General features: G+C 40.5%; 2 protein-coding genes across 7 annotated transcripts in view; one reads left to right on the forward strand and one right to left on the reverse strand.

Moving 5' to 3' along the window:
* cdh23 (cadherin-related 23) overlaps window positions 1-15,104 on the reverse strand; it is a 688,999-nt gene that overhangs the window by 106,387 nt on the left and 567,508 nt on the right. The window contains exon 38 of the mRNA XM_064931960.1: window positions 3,818-4,039. Coding sequence (XP_064788032.1) covers window positions 3,818-4,039 — 222 coding nt within the window. The remainder of the gene's footprint in view (window positions 1-3,817; window positions 4,040-15,104) is intronic.
* vsir (V-set immunoregulatory receptor) overlaps window positions 7,122-15,104 on the forward strand; it is a 38,722-nt gene continuing 30,739 nt past the window's right edge. Inside the window, exons 1-2 of one of the 6 annotated variants that reach the window (XM_064931962.1) lie at window positions 7,387-7,477; window positions 14,352-14,442. In XM_064931962.1, the coding sequence (XP_064788034.1) occupies window positions 14,352-14,442 (91 nt within the window). In that variant the 5' untranslated portion in view covers window positions 7,387-7,477. Of the gene's footprint in view, window positions 7,478-14,351; window positions 14,443-15,104 lie in introns of all 6 variants that reach the window. The other 5 variants (XM_064931963.1, XM_064931964.1, XM_064931965.1 and 2 more) reach the window with 5 other exon arrangements.

The following is a 15,104-nucleotide window of genomic DNA, read 5'->3' on the forward strand; positions in this document are numbered from 1 at the left end:
TTGCAGATGACACAACAGTAGTAGGCTTGATGACCAATGATGACGAGACAGCCTACAGGGAGGAGGTGAGGGCTCTGGGAGTGTGGTGCCTGGAAAACAACTTCTCACTCAATGTCAAAGGTGATGATCGGAAAAAGCACAGGGTGCACCCCCCTATGTACATCGCCGCGACCGCAGTGGAGAAGGTGGAAAGCTTCAAGTTCCTTGGCGTACACATCACTGACAAACTGAAATGTACCACCCACACAAACAGTGTGGTGAAGGAGGCTAAAGAAATTTGCTTGTCACCTAAAACCCTCACAAACTTTTACAGATGCACAATTGAAAGCATCCTGTTAGGCTGTATCACCGCCTGGTACGGCAACTGCACCGCCCGCAACTGAAAGGCTTGAGGGTGGTGCAATCTGCCCAGCTCATTACAAGGGGCAAACTACCCGCCCTCCAGGACACCTGCAGCACCCGGTGTCAAGGGAAGGCCTAAAAGATAATCAAGGACATCAACCACCCGAGCCACTGCCTGTTCACCCCGCTATCATCCATAAGGCGAGGTCAGGACAGGTGCATCAAAGCTTGGACCGAGAGACAGAAAAACAGCTTCTATTTCAAGCCCATCAGACTGTTAAACAGCCATCCCTAGCACATTAGAGGCTGCTGCCTATAGGCATAGAAATCATAGAAATGTATATGCCTATAGGCACTGGCCACTTTAAGGAATGGAACACTAGTCAATTAATAATGTTTACATATCTTGCATTACTCATCTCATATGTACAGTGGGGCAAAAAGTATTTAGTCAGCCACCAATTGTGCAAGTTCTCCCACTTAAAAAGATGAAAGGCCTGTAATTTTCATCATAGGTACACTTCAACTATGACAGACAAAATGAGGGAAAAAAATCCAGAAAATCACATTGTAGGACTTTTAATGAATTTATTTGCAAATTATGGTGGAAAATATGTATTTGATCACCTACAAACAAGCAAGATTTCTGGCTCTCACAGACCTGTAACTTCTTCCTTAAGAGGGTCCTCTGTCCTCCACTCCACCTGTATTAATGGCACCTGTTTGAAATTGTTATCAGTATAAAAGACACCTGTCCACAACCTCAAACAGTCACACTCCAAACTCCACTATGGCCAAGACCAAAGAGCTGTCAAATGACACCAGAAACAAAATTGTAGACCTGCACCAGGCTGGGAAGACTGAATCTGCAATAGGTAAGCAGCTTGGTTTGAAGAAATCAACAGTGGGAGCGATTATTGGGAAATGGAAGACATACACGACCACTGAAAATCTCCCTTGATCTGGGGCTCGATGCAAGATCTCACCCCGTGGGGTCAAAATGATCACAAGAACGGTGAGCAAAAATCCCAGAACCACACGGGGGGACCTAGTGAATGACCTATAGAGAGCTGGGACCAAAGTAACAAAGCCTACCATCAGTAACACACTACGCTGCCAGGGACTCACATCCTGCAGTGCCAGACGTGTCCCCCTGCTTAAGCCAGTACATGTCCAGGCCCGTCTGAAGTTTGCTAGAGAGCATTTGGATGATCCAGAAGAAGATTGGGAGAATGTCATATGGTCAGATGAAACCAAAATAAAACTTTTTGGTAAAAACTCAACTCGTCGTTTTTGGAGGACAAAGAATGCTGAGTTGCATCCAAAGAACACCATACCTACTGTGAAGCATGGGGGTGGAAACATCATGCTTTGGGGCTGTTTTTCTGCAAAGGGACCAGGACGACTGATCCGTGTAAAGGAAAGAATGAATGGGGCCATATATCGTGAGATTTTGAGTGAAAACCTCCTTCCATCAGCAAGGGCATTGAAGATGAAACGTGGCTGGGTCTTTCAGCATGATAATGATCCCAAACACACCGCCCGGGCAACGAAGGAGTGGCTTCGTAAGAAGCATTTCAAGGTCCTGGAGTGGCCTAGCCAGTCTCCAGATCTCAACCCCATAGAAAATCTTTGGAGGGAGTTGAAAGTCCGTGTTGCCCAGCAACAGCCCCAAAACATCACTGCTCTAGAGGAGATCTGCATGGAGGAATGGGCCAAAATACCAGCAACACTGTGTGAAAACCTTATGAAGACTTACAGAAAACGTTTGACCTCTGTCATTGCCAACAAAGGGTATATAACAAAGTATTGAGATAAACATTTGTTATTGACCAAATACTTATTTTCCACCATAATTTGCAAATAAATTCATCAAAAATCCTAGTGTGATTTTCTGGATTTTTTTTCTCATTTTGTCTGCCATAGTTGAAGTGTACCTATGATGAAAATTACAGGCCTCTCTCATATTTTTAAGTGGGAGAACTTGCACAATTGGTGGCTGACTAAATGCTTTTTTGCCCCACTGTATATACTGTATTCTATATCTTAGTCTGTTACGCTGGCGGAGCATATACCCACGTGTCATATTCTCATTGGTTTTTAGGACCATATACCCACGTGGGTGATTGAGAGATGAACTGAGGTCCACACTCCGGTCTAGTTGGTGGTGGTAATATACCTTAAAGTTGGTTGCAACCGCCATATAAACTCCAAAGAAGAAGAAGATGCCTGAAGGATCAGCGTGTTAGGCTACTATGGTGAGCGAGCATTGCACCTTTGCATTTTCAATTAAGTATGGATTACCCATGCATTTGTCTCTGCCTGCAAATCTTCATCCTAAAAGGTAGGCTATATCCTATTGGAAAATGCTAAATGTAGTGTTGCTGTCATCATTCTTGCTGCCTCCAGTTCAGTAGCCATACCTGCAAGATCAGTTGCGCGTGTGGTCTCAAATAAATAAAGTAGGCTATAGCCTATGTATACATGGGTTGAGAAGCACAGGACAGTTATCTTTCACAGGAAAAGTACTTCCTAAATAGGTCTGTGATTAGGCTATAGTTTACTACATTGCGTGTAAATAGGCCTATATATTGATCACCCATATTTCTCCATCTGAAAATCTTCCCACTCCTAAAAGGTAGTCTATAAAATAGCTCAAGAGAAAGTGCAAGTCAATCCAACACTGCTCTCTTCAAACTACATCTAGCATATTGGCTGATATAGCCCATTAATAAAATATAAGGGCCATGTGAAATTCTCTGGTAATTTAACCTATTTCTTAAGTTATTGTTACGCGTTTGATATTGCAAAATTGCTGGGACCCTGGCTGGCAAGTGAGCATACGCCTAAAATAACATTGTGAGACTGCAGTTGAGTTTGGGACAAGTTCTTGCAGTATTGGGTGGGAGCGAGTGTGGGATGAAGAAAGCCATCCTGTACAGACCTCTACTGTACACCATGACAGTGAAGCATGTAACGTTAGCTGTTCATTACTGTGTCAGTGTGAAAAGTAGGGAATTAGATCAGGGAACTGACAGATCAATAACATTACATTGACATACTGACTAATACAACTCACATGGCACTGAAGAAACATCAGAATATCACTCTTCAATCATTTGGCCAATGATTCTCCTTGTTTGATTCAGGTCTAGTTTGATTGAGGCGAAAATAACAGCTAATGTAAAGCCAACTTTTTGCGAGCTCTCTATCTAACGGCACATCAACTGGTGAAAGCTTGCCAAGTTAATTTACTTCTGAAAAGTGACAAAGCAAAGGCTACTAAACATGTCCAAACAAACAACCTAAATCCAGTCGGATAAACACTTCAAACAGCCTAACCGACCACACGGAGGCGTCTGCATGGTCCTAAAGCACACCGTTGCCGTGCTTTGTATCACATTCCAATGATAAAACTGGGGTGGACAAAAATGCAATTTCAGAATGTGTGTAAAATATCTGTCCATATTCTTACGGTAGTTTGATTGATGCAGAAGGTGATGGCCAGGTTGCCGTGGTCGATGGTGTATCGGAGGGTGCCGTTGAGGCCCTCGTCTGGGTCGATGGCGGTTACTGTGGCAATGGTGGCCCCCAAGGTGTCGGGGCCCTCGCTCAGCACCGTCACATACTCCTCCTCTGGAAACTCTGGTGCGTTGTCGTTTTCATCCACTATATGCACGTAGATGGTGGTCGATGACTGGTGGGGAAACAAAAATTGGTGTAGAAAAAGAGTGTTAAGGGCACATACATTACTGAGTGAAAAATAAACTCCAGCACACTAGTGATCTTGACACTCCACATGTTTGATAGATCTATATGGTCACAGGAAATATATAGATTTCCCTTTTACACATTTTCCATAACATATACTGTATAACAATGTTTTGTTCTGGGTAGATCTTCATCGAGGGCTTTAAAAAAAATGGTATACAGTTTTTCTCCATCAAATCAAATGTTATTTGTCACATACACATGTTTAGCAGATGTTATTGTGGGTGTAGAAAAATGCTTGTGTTTCTAGCTCCAACAGTGCAGTAATATCTAACAATTCACAACAATAAACACTACCTAAAAGTAAAAGAATGGAATTAAGGAATATATAAATATTAGGATGGGCAATTGTCACAGTGGCATAGACTAAAATACAGTAGAGTAGAATACAGAATGCCATATGAGATGTGTAAAGCAAAAATATGTAAACATGAATAAAGTGACTAGTGTTCCATTAGTGGCCAGTGATTTCAAGTCTATGTATATGGGGCAGCAGCTTCTAAGGTGCAGGGTTACTTACGTAACTGAGTGGAAGCCGCCTAGTGATGGTTATTTAACAGTCTGATGGCCTTGAGTAATACGCACCTGATAATACGATAGGTCCGAGTTATATATTTTTCTAATGAATGTAGGGCTTACATACACTGAGTTTACAAAACATTAGGGACACCTTCCTAATATTGCACCCCCTTTAGCCCTCAGAACAGCCTCAATTTGTCGGGGAATGGACTGTACAAGGTGTCGAAAGCGTTCCACAGGGATGCTGGCCCATGTTGACTCCAATGCTTCCCACGGTTGGGGCAAGTTGGCTCAATGTCCTTTTTGTGTTGGACCAGTTTTGATTCACACGGAAAACTGTTGAATGTGAAAATAGTTTGTCTTGCCCATTCATCTTCTGAATGGCACACATACACAATTTACATTTACATTTGTTTTTGGCATTTAGCGGACGCTCTTATACAGAGTGAGTTACAGTAGTGAGTGCCTACATTTTCATACTTTTTCTTGGTACTGTCTCAATTGTCTCGAGAATTTAAAATATTTTTTGAACATGTCTCCTCTCCTTCTAGTTTCAGTTTTGTTGTGAACAAAATGTAGGCCTATATGTGTGTGGGGCTGTGGGCGTGCACAGGACTGCAGGCACAGATACAGACACATACATACATACACTTCACACAAACAGGAAATTAAGTAACAAAGAACAGAAGCCAAGGTCAAATACTGAAATTATACTTTGGATTAAATAATATATACAGTGGGGCAAAAAAGTATTTAGTCAGCCATCAATTGTGCAAGTTCTCCACTTAAAAAGATGAGAGAGGCCTGTAATTTTCATCATAGGTACACTTCAACTATGACAGACAAAATGGAAAAAGAATCCAGAAAATCACATTGTAGGATTTTTAATGAATTTATTTGCAAATTATGGTGGAAAATAAGTATTTGGTCACCTACAAACAAGCAAGATTTCTGGCTCTCACAGACCTCTATTAAGAGGCTCCTCTGTACTCCACTTGTTACCTGTATTAATGACACCTGTTTGAACTTGTTATCAGTATAAAAGACACCAGTATAAAAGACACACAACCTCAAACAGTCACACTCCAAACTCCACTATGGCCAAGACCAAAGAGCTGTGAAAGGACACCAGAAACAAAATTGTAGACCTGCACCAGGATGGGAAGACTGAATCTGCAATAGGTAAGCAGCTTGGTTTGAAGAAATCAATTGTGGGAGCAATTATTAGGAAATGGAAGACATACAAGACCACTGATAATCTCCCTCGATCTGGGGCTCCACGTAAGATCTCACCCCGTGGGGTCAAAATGATCACAAGAACGGTGAGCAAAAATCCCAGAACCACATGGGGGGACCGAGTGAATGACCTGCAGAGAGCTGGGACCAATGTAACAAAGCCTACCATCAGTAACACACTACGCCGCCAGGGACTCAAATCCTGCAGTGCCAGACGTGTCCCCCTGCTTAAGCCAGTACATGTCCAGGCCCGTCTGAAGTTTGCTAGAGAGCATTTGGATGATCCAGAAGAAGACTGGGAGAATGTCATATGAAACCAAAATATAACTTTTTGGTAAAAACTCAACTCGTCGTTTTTGGAGGACAAAGAATGCTGAGTTGCATCCAAAGAACACCATACCTACTGTGAAGCATGGGGGTGGAAACATCATGCTTTGGGGCTGTTTATCTGCAAAGGGACCAGGACGACTGGTCCGTGTAAAGGAAAGAATGATTGGGGCCATATATCGTGAGATTTTGAGTGAAAACCTCTTTCCATCAGCAAAGGCATTGAAGATGAAACGTGGCTGGGTCTTTCAGCATGACAATGATCCCAAACACACCGCCCGGGCAACGAAGGAGTGGCTTCGTAAGAAGCATTTCAAGGTCCTGGAGTGGCCTAGCCAGTCTCCAGATCTCAACCCCATAGAAAATCTTTGGAGGGAGTTGAAAGTCCGTGTTGCCCAGCAACAGCCCCAAAACCTCACTGCTCTAGAGGAGATCTGAATGGAGGAATGGGCCAAAATACCAGCAACAGTGTGTGAAAACCTTGTGAAGACTTACAGAAAATGTTTGACCTCTGTCATTGGCAGCAAAGGGTATATAACAAAGTATTGAGCTAAACTTTTGTTATTGACCAAATACTTATTTTCCACCATAATTTGCAAATAAATTCATAAAAATCCTACAATGTGATTTTTCTGGATTTTTTTTCTCATTTTGTCTTTCATAGTTGAAGTGTACCTATGATAAAAATTATAGGCCTCTCTCATCTTTTTAAGTGGGAGAACTTGCACAATTCGTGGCTGACTAAATACTTTTTTGCCCCACTGTATATCTCTCTCTATATATATATAAAATCAGTCAAACCATCTAATGTAATTACAATTAGGTGTCAAAATACACTTATGCAGTTGTTTTTGGAATGGAGGAACATTCAACAGCTAAAAGAGTGTGGGTAGGGGGAGGAGCGAGACAGAGAGAGAAGGTTGGTGGAGGAGCGAGTGCGCATGTGCGGTTTTAGTTGGAGTGTATTATTTTGCCAACAGTATATCCTCCTGCAAGACATCAAGTCACAAAAATTTGGTAGGACTACTTGTAACTTACTTTTACTAGTGACATTGTAGCATAGAGTGTCACGTGTCAAAGATTGTTATTCCAACGCAGTTAAAATAATTAACGTATCAGCAGGGCAAAAAAAATACGTTTGAAGAAAGATCAATATTAAAAAGTAGGCTACATAGGCGACAGAAGACAATAATGACATGGGAATTATACAGCAGAGAAACTTTACGGATCCATTTGCTGCTGAGGTTTCTGCTCTATTTTCACCTGGCGACCGTGGTTGGAGGTAAGCAAAGCAATCCAATCTCTCCTGTGAGCTTGTTGCTCACACCCTGGGTGTGTGAACTTGTTGCTACCCTGTGTCGTTGAAACTAAATAGCATACTCTCTTCCTTTAACTTTTACAAGATTTTGTAAATATTAAATGTTTTCAGGCAAAACCGACAGGGTTGCCAGGTCAAGCTAAAATTTCTAACCCAATGACCAGTCAAACACTGCCAAAAGCCTTTTTTTCACAGCAAGAGAAGAATTGCTATATTTATACAATAAAATGTTTTTCCATAAAGTTATCGAGCCAATTAAGAAGGAATATCATAGTAAGTAAAGTAAAGATATTAGAAGCAAAATTCAGGTTTCCTCAAAATAATGAATCATATCAAATGTTATTTGTCACATACACATTTTTAGCACGTTATTGCGGGTGTAGCAAAATGCTTTAGTTCCCAGCTCCAACAGTGCTGAAGTGTCTAACAATTAAAAAATGATTGCAAGCTATGACATGACCTAATAAATTAATTTGAATATGTGTCAAGAGAAAAGATAATTTGCCTTTATTAAACTTGCCAGATTATTTGTACAAGGGGGTATGGTATATGGCCAATATACCACGGCTAATGGCTGTTCTTATGCATGATGCAATGCGGAGTGCCTGGATACAGCCATTAGCTGTGTTATATTGTCCATATACCGCAAACCCAGGGGATGCCTGAATGATATTAGAAACTGGTTACCAACGTAATTACAGCAGTAAAATGCAATGTTTGTCATACCTGTGGTATATGGTCGGATATACCACATCTTTCAGCCAATCAGCATTCAGGGCTTGAACCAGGTTTATAATTGTAAATAAATCCCCTTTGTGCATGTTCATAACTATAGATACATCTGAAAGGAGAGTTTGAGTGCTGAAAGTTGGACAGAAGATCTTGAAATCTCTGAACAAGAAAACATTGGATGAACATAAAAAACTAATGTTCAGCTTTATTTCTGCTGTTATTATGTGCCAAATGTTCAGACTACAAATGGCCCATTTGCAAGATTGACACATTTCAATAGGTATAGGCTACAGACTAAAATCTGGGATGATTGTAATTCAATTTTGCCATGATTTGCTTAGATAAAGGCAGGTAGCCTAGAGACCGTGATAAATCAAATCAAATCAAAATCAAATCAAATTTTATTTGTCACATACACATGGTTAGCAGATGTTAATGCGAGTGTAGCGAAATGCTTGTGCATCTAGTAGGCCTACATCTCATGTTAAATAGTCTAGTCTCTCATGTTAAATAGTTAAATAGTCTACATTAGCCTAGACAGGATGTAAATTGAACGATTTTTTATATATTTTTATTTTCTTTTATTTAAACTTTATTGAACCAGGTAGGCCAGTTGAGAACAAGTTCTCATTTACAACTGAGACCTGGCGAAGATAAAGCAAAGCAGTGCGACACAAACAACAGTTACACATGGGATAAACAAACGTACAGTCAATAACACAATAGGAAAGTCTATATAGAGTGTGTGCACATGTAGTAAGATTGAGGAGGTAAAGTAATGAATAGGCCATAGTGGCGAAAAAATTACAGTTCAGCAATTAAACACTGGAGTGATAGATGTGCAGAAGGTGAATGTGCAAGTAGAGATACTGGGGTGCAAAGGAGCAAAAATAAATAACAATATGGGAATGAGGTATTAGATTTAGCAGTTTGCTTCATTCAAATTAACGGACAAATTAATTCAACATGAATAGCGAGGCAGATTAAGAGGTAAGAACTGCTTGTGCTTCCCAAAATCCTGCTGGAATTTGTTGGGGTCATAATTTCAATCACTGAATTAAATATTAAGAATATGTATATATATGACCTGAATATGTTCATCAACAACAGCCAGTGTTCATTTATTTTTAATTTGTTTTACCTGTAGCCTAATCTGACTACTGTTACGTCAATCGTATGCGTACTAACAACTGAATGGCAATTGCAATAGAGTTTAGATAATTTCCAATTGAATTAACTAAACATGTCCATTAATAATTGCATAATAACACAAGGCTACAACAACAATAAACTAAAGTTATAGACTATTTATTAAATTGGTTTGCCAGCTCCAGGTAGGCTACACAAGTGGCACAAATGGATTTACATTGACTCCAGGTGATTTCAACCTATTTATTGTATCAAATGGTATCCTAGAATTGCATATACATTATAGGCTACTTGATAGCCAACAGAGGCAAATGTATCATTCTTCACATTTAGCCTTTAACCCCATAAAAATAACCACGGGAGTTCCATAACATGCATTTCAAATTTCCACTCGGGCAGCAAGCACTTCGCTTGATACCTTATTCTTAAGCAGTCAAAATTATACCACCTCCTCTAGTGCATTGTTTCCATTATTTATTGATGTGCATCAATTCTAGCGTATTAATGTGTTTTATGTAAAATGGGTTGCAAATAGGTTCTCCAAAATGACAATAACCTACCTACAACTGGTAAAAAGTTATCAGTGCTTTCGTGCTGCTCTCGCCTCTCGCTCACATGACTCAATAGCTGTACTGCTCTATCAACACACACCTCAGGCTCTCCCCACAACTCACTCAGCAACAGCCTGCCTCACTGCCTGACAGTCAGCTGCAGGTCACACACAGTGAAATATATTTTTAAGAGAAATATCATGGCGGCCGCGGTGCAATTTAGAACGAGCCCCAAAACCTGCAACCCGCTACAAATACATTTTTAACCTACGACATCGTTTTCAAAGTACACCAATTTTGCCGGAAAACCGCGAACATGGCAACACTCAACAAAATATGGTAGTTCCAATCTGAAATAGGCATACAGTGGCAAAAATGTCATAGGCTATCCATTAGGCCTTGGTCTACTGCTGATGTTTTGCATTATGTGCTATGGGACAAGTGAGATTGTCATTCACTTTCCAATCTCTAATCGAATTTAGGAATTGAATGTAATTTACCAGTTATCGTTATTTACGTTTCTAGGCTACAATAGGCCTACTCTCAACATTCGCTACCTTTGTGCGTAAAGCGCGATATCCATCTCATGATCCGAGCGTTTGCCGCCATGCAGTCATTTTCCATCTTCTGTGAGATATGAAGCATCTGCTGTTTAACTGTGGCGGCAGGTAGCCTTGTGATTAGAACGTTGGGCAAGTAACTGAAAAGTTGATAGATCGAATCCCCGAGCTGAAAAGGTACAAATCTGTCGTTCTGCCCCTGAACAAGGCAGTTAACCCGCTGTTCATAGGCCGTCATTGTAAATACGAGTTTGTTCTTAACTGCCTTGCCTAGTTAATAAAAAAAATGTCAAGTTTTGACCAAAATAAAGTTTTCCTCCAGGTAGTGGCAATGACAAAATGACATCACCCTAGGCTAATTTAGCCTAAATCAAGATATACCTATGTCAAAATTGGTGTGGGATGGGATTTTGTTGACAGTGTCTTGTACGTGTGGTGTTGGAAACATTATACAAAGTTTTAGCCTACCAAACGCGTTTGTTTTGAGTTCCACACTGAAGCCTCATGCCCCGTACACGTCATGACGTATTTTATTATGTCGTAATAAGATAAGTGGGAAATCGTCAAATCATCGTCAAAGTCAAATCATGGCGTCAGTGATCTTCAGATCGTACAGTTGGAGCTCTAGAAAGAGTCTCCAATTCCCGACTTGGAATTCCGTGTTGGATGACCATTCAAAAGATTTTTCCCAGTCTGAGACCCTTTTTATTCAGAGTTACCAGTTGTTTTGAAGTCACTGAAGCCAGATATTTCAGTTCCCAGTTGTTTTGAACCCGGCATTGCCCTGTTAATGAACGGACAAGTGTAGTGTTTGCAACGCAGTATGGAGGGGAGCCTGTCTCTTGTCAAACAATCAAATTTATTTTGGGAGAATTAAAAATATGGCCTTTTCATTCAAGACAGGAGAACTAGATTATTTTAGGTGATAATAAAACATGTTTGTTTAGTTACTTTATAGAAAAACAAGCAGAGCAGCTAGGCTAGGTTGTTGATACCACTGTAGCTAGCAACCTTCACCTATTCAATCTCTTCAAAAACAATACACTTAAATGGGAGGCTACAGTCATAATATAATTGGATTAGCAGCCAATGTGCATTATTTAATATTACTATTAAAATAGTACTTATTGGAATGGGTAATTGTTACATGTTGCTAGCTATCCCATAAAGCCATTATCCAAAACCACATTTTCATCTTCTGTGGTTTGGTCACTTCCTGTTCTTCAATGGACTCAAGCTGGACTGAAGATGCCCCAAAGTTTTGAACAATTGAAAGCAATTTTTGAATTGAAAGTATTTGTACTGCGCTTTTAATCTGGAAGACAGCCACACCAATGTATCGGAGGAAACATTGCCCAGCTGGTGATCGGGGTAAGTTGCAGACACCTGGCCCGCCACAAGGAGTCACTAGAGCGCAATGGGACAAGGGAATCCCGGCCGGTCAAACCCTTCCCTAACCCGGACGACGCTTCATATAAGTTTGTGATATTTTAATAGTATGTTTAAAAAATAATACACATTGGCTGTTAAGACAATTCTACTTTATGACTGTTGCCTCCCGTTTAAAGTTTATTGTCATGGTTGGACCCACATTTCTTTAGCCAATCGTTTCGTTCTGAACAGAACCACTATTTTTTCGTTCCGCTCAACACTTCCGACCAGCAAAATAATGTTCTGAACTGCATCGAACCAAAAAAAAGGTCCGGTTTATATAATTATTTTCTGTTACTTTTTACCTGTGAATCAAGTTTTTTACATTTAGCTCATTAAATGACTTCACCAATCAGTGCAGAAAGAGCAGGAAAGCTTATTGTTTACATGCATCATGGACAGAAATGTGTTGCCTATGGCACAAGATGTGACTGAAATTTTACAGGTGGGACTGGGGAGAGAGGGTTGAGGAGGAGGTTTGAAGTGCTGGGTAACTTGTTATGACATGCATTATCTGAATAAGGTCCACAGAATTATACCTAGTCGGAGCGACTTCCATGGAAGAACTTTGAATGTCCTTTGAGCTAGCTAGCTAACAAGCTTGAGCTAGCTAACATTAGCTAGCAAGTTTGTGTGTGCAGAGCGGCACAATAAATAAAAACACGTCTTACCTTTTTGTTGTTAATAAATCCAACGTGACAGAGTGAGGGCTTTTTTGCAAAGTGTAGGTACTTGTTGCATTTTTTTATGTGAGGTGAAAAAATGCCTGGAACGTAAAATATTGCAATAATAAAATAAAACCAGTTCCCATGTTCTCTTCCGGGAACAGTATTGATCACTTTAGTTATGTTTCTGTTCCTTGAAAAATGACATTTTCCGGTTTTTGGTTCTGTTCCCTGAACTGGTTTCAACCGCTTGATTGTAATGACGTTTGTTTTTGATGATAATTATTAGGTGGAGGTCGCTAGCTACAGTATAGATAGAAAGCAGTTCTGTAAGATAACTTTCTAGGAAGTCAAGCTATCGAAACAAGTTAAGGAAAAAGTAAGTAAGCTAAATGTTTCTCCTATCTTGAATTAAAAGGTCATATTTTGCATGAATATGATGTATGGCGTAATGAAATGTGTCAAGATGTAAACGGTGCATGAGACAACATCTGACACTGCTTAAGAGTTTGTTTAACCCCCTGCATCACTCCCCAGTCCAGCTGGACAAGGCATGAAAAGCAGCTGCTGCGCCCGTTAACTCACTTCAATTGGATAAGGGCTCCGATTTAGACCTCACAGGTTATCACTATACAATTTAACCTGTGATTGCACAGATATTTGCTATTTTAGATCAACTCAAGTGATAAATAAACCAAAGGGATATTATAAACTGATAGGATCGAGCCCTGAAGGCTGATTGGCTGACAGCCGTGTAATATCATGACAAAATATTTATTTTTACTGCTCCAGTTATTGCCATTATAACATGGCTAAGGGCTATATCCATACACTCTGCATTGCGTTGTGCATATATGAACAGCCCTTGGCCATGGTATATTGGCCATATACCCCCCCCCGGGCCTTATTGCTTAATTATACACTATTTACTAAGACATAAAAGCCTTTGGTAAAGCCAACTGAGGCAAGCTCTCCAGTCTCCACTTTGCATATGTAGCCGCCCCAAAACTGCAGATGTTAAAGCTGTGTGACCCTGCAGATCACACACACACACACACACACACACACACACACACACACACACACACACACACACACACACACACACACACACACACACACACACACACACACACACACACACACACACACACACACACAGAAATAGGAAGCACAGAAGAAAATAAACATTCACACTTCTGCTTTGAGAGTCTGTTTTAACGGATGTTCAAAAGCCTACAGCATTGTGCCTACAGCATTGTCTTGAACTGACTGAGCCAAAGGCTGTAAACTAAGGACACAGAACCCAACCCACTCCCTTGACCACAACCCTCTACTGCAGTGGTTGTCAACTGGTGTGCTGCAGCATATTGGTGTGCCTTGAGGAACTCTCAAGTGTGCCGCAAAACTTTTTCTAATCTTTTAGATGTTTTGGAACACTCACTTATAAACCTGAGATGTGTGTGGAATGCACATAGATTTTTGAGTCGGGCGCACCAGTACCGCTCAGATAATACACTGAACAAAAATATAAACGCATCATGTAAAGTGTTGGTCCCATGTTTCATTAACTGAAATAAAAGATCACACAAATGTTCCAATATACACAAAGAGCTTATTTCTCTCACATGTTGTGCCCAAATGTGTTTACATCACTGTTAGTTATCATTTATCCTTTGCCAAGATAATACATCCACCTGGCAGGTGTGGCATATCAATAAATTGATGAAACAGCATGATCATTACACAGATGCACCTTGGCCTGGGGACCACGTGTAGCCACGCCAGCCCAGGACTTCCACATCCAGCTTCTTCACCTGCGGGATCGTCTGAGGGGGGAGGTAGGGAAATATGGAGTGTTGAAGAGTATTTCTGTCCTCCCAGCCCAACCCATGGCTGCGCCCCTGCCTAGTCATGTGAAATCCATAGATCAGGGCCTAATGAATGTATTTCAATTGACTGTAACTCAGTAAAATTGTTGCATGTTGCTTTTATATTTTCCTTCAATTTACATGAATGGCACATGGTTACATCTGTATCGTTGTTTCAAAACTGGTGCGCTCAGACTGTTACATTTGTATAATTTGAGGGGCGCACATCATGAGCAACGTCATCTGTATTGTCTCACTTCACCTGTGATAACTGTCAGCACTTTGTGCTTATAAAAATATACAGTGCCTTGCGAAAGTATTAGGCCCCCTTGAACTTTGCGACCTTTTGCCACATTTCAGGCTTCAAACATAAAGATATAAAACTGTATTTTTTTGTGAATAATCAACAACAAGTGGGACACAATCATGAAGTGGAACGACATTTATTGGATATTTCAAACTTTTTTAACAAATCAAAAACTGAAAAATTGGGCGTGCAAAATTATTCAGCCCCTTTACTTTCAGTGCAGCAAAATCTCTCCAGAAGTTCAGTGAGGATCTCTGAATGATCCAATGTTGACCTAAATGACTAATGATGATAAATACAATCCACCTGTGTGTAATCAAGTCTC

The sequence above is a fragment of the Oncorhynchus masou genome, chromosome 23 (assembly GCF_036934945.1).
Source record: "Oncorhynchus masou masou isolate Uvic2021 chromosome 23, UVic_Omas_1.1, whole genome shotgun sequence".
NCBI lineage: Eukaryota > Metazoa > Chordata > Actinopteri > Salmoniformes > Salmonidae > Oncorhynchus > Oncorhynchus masou.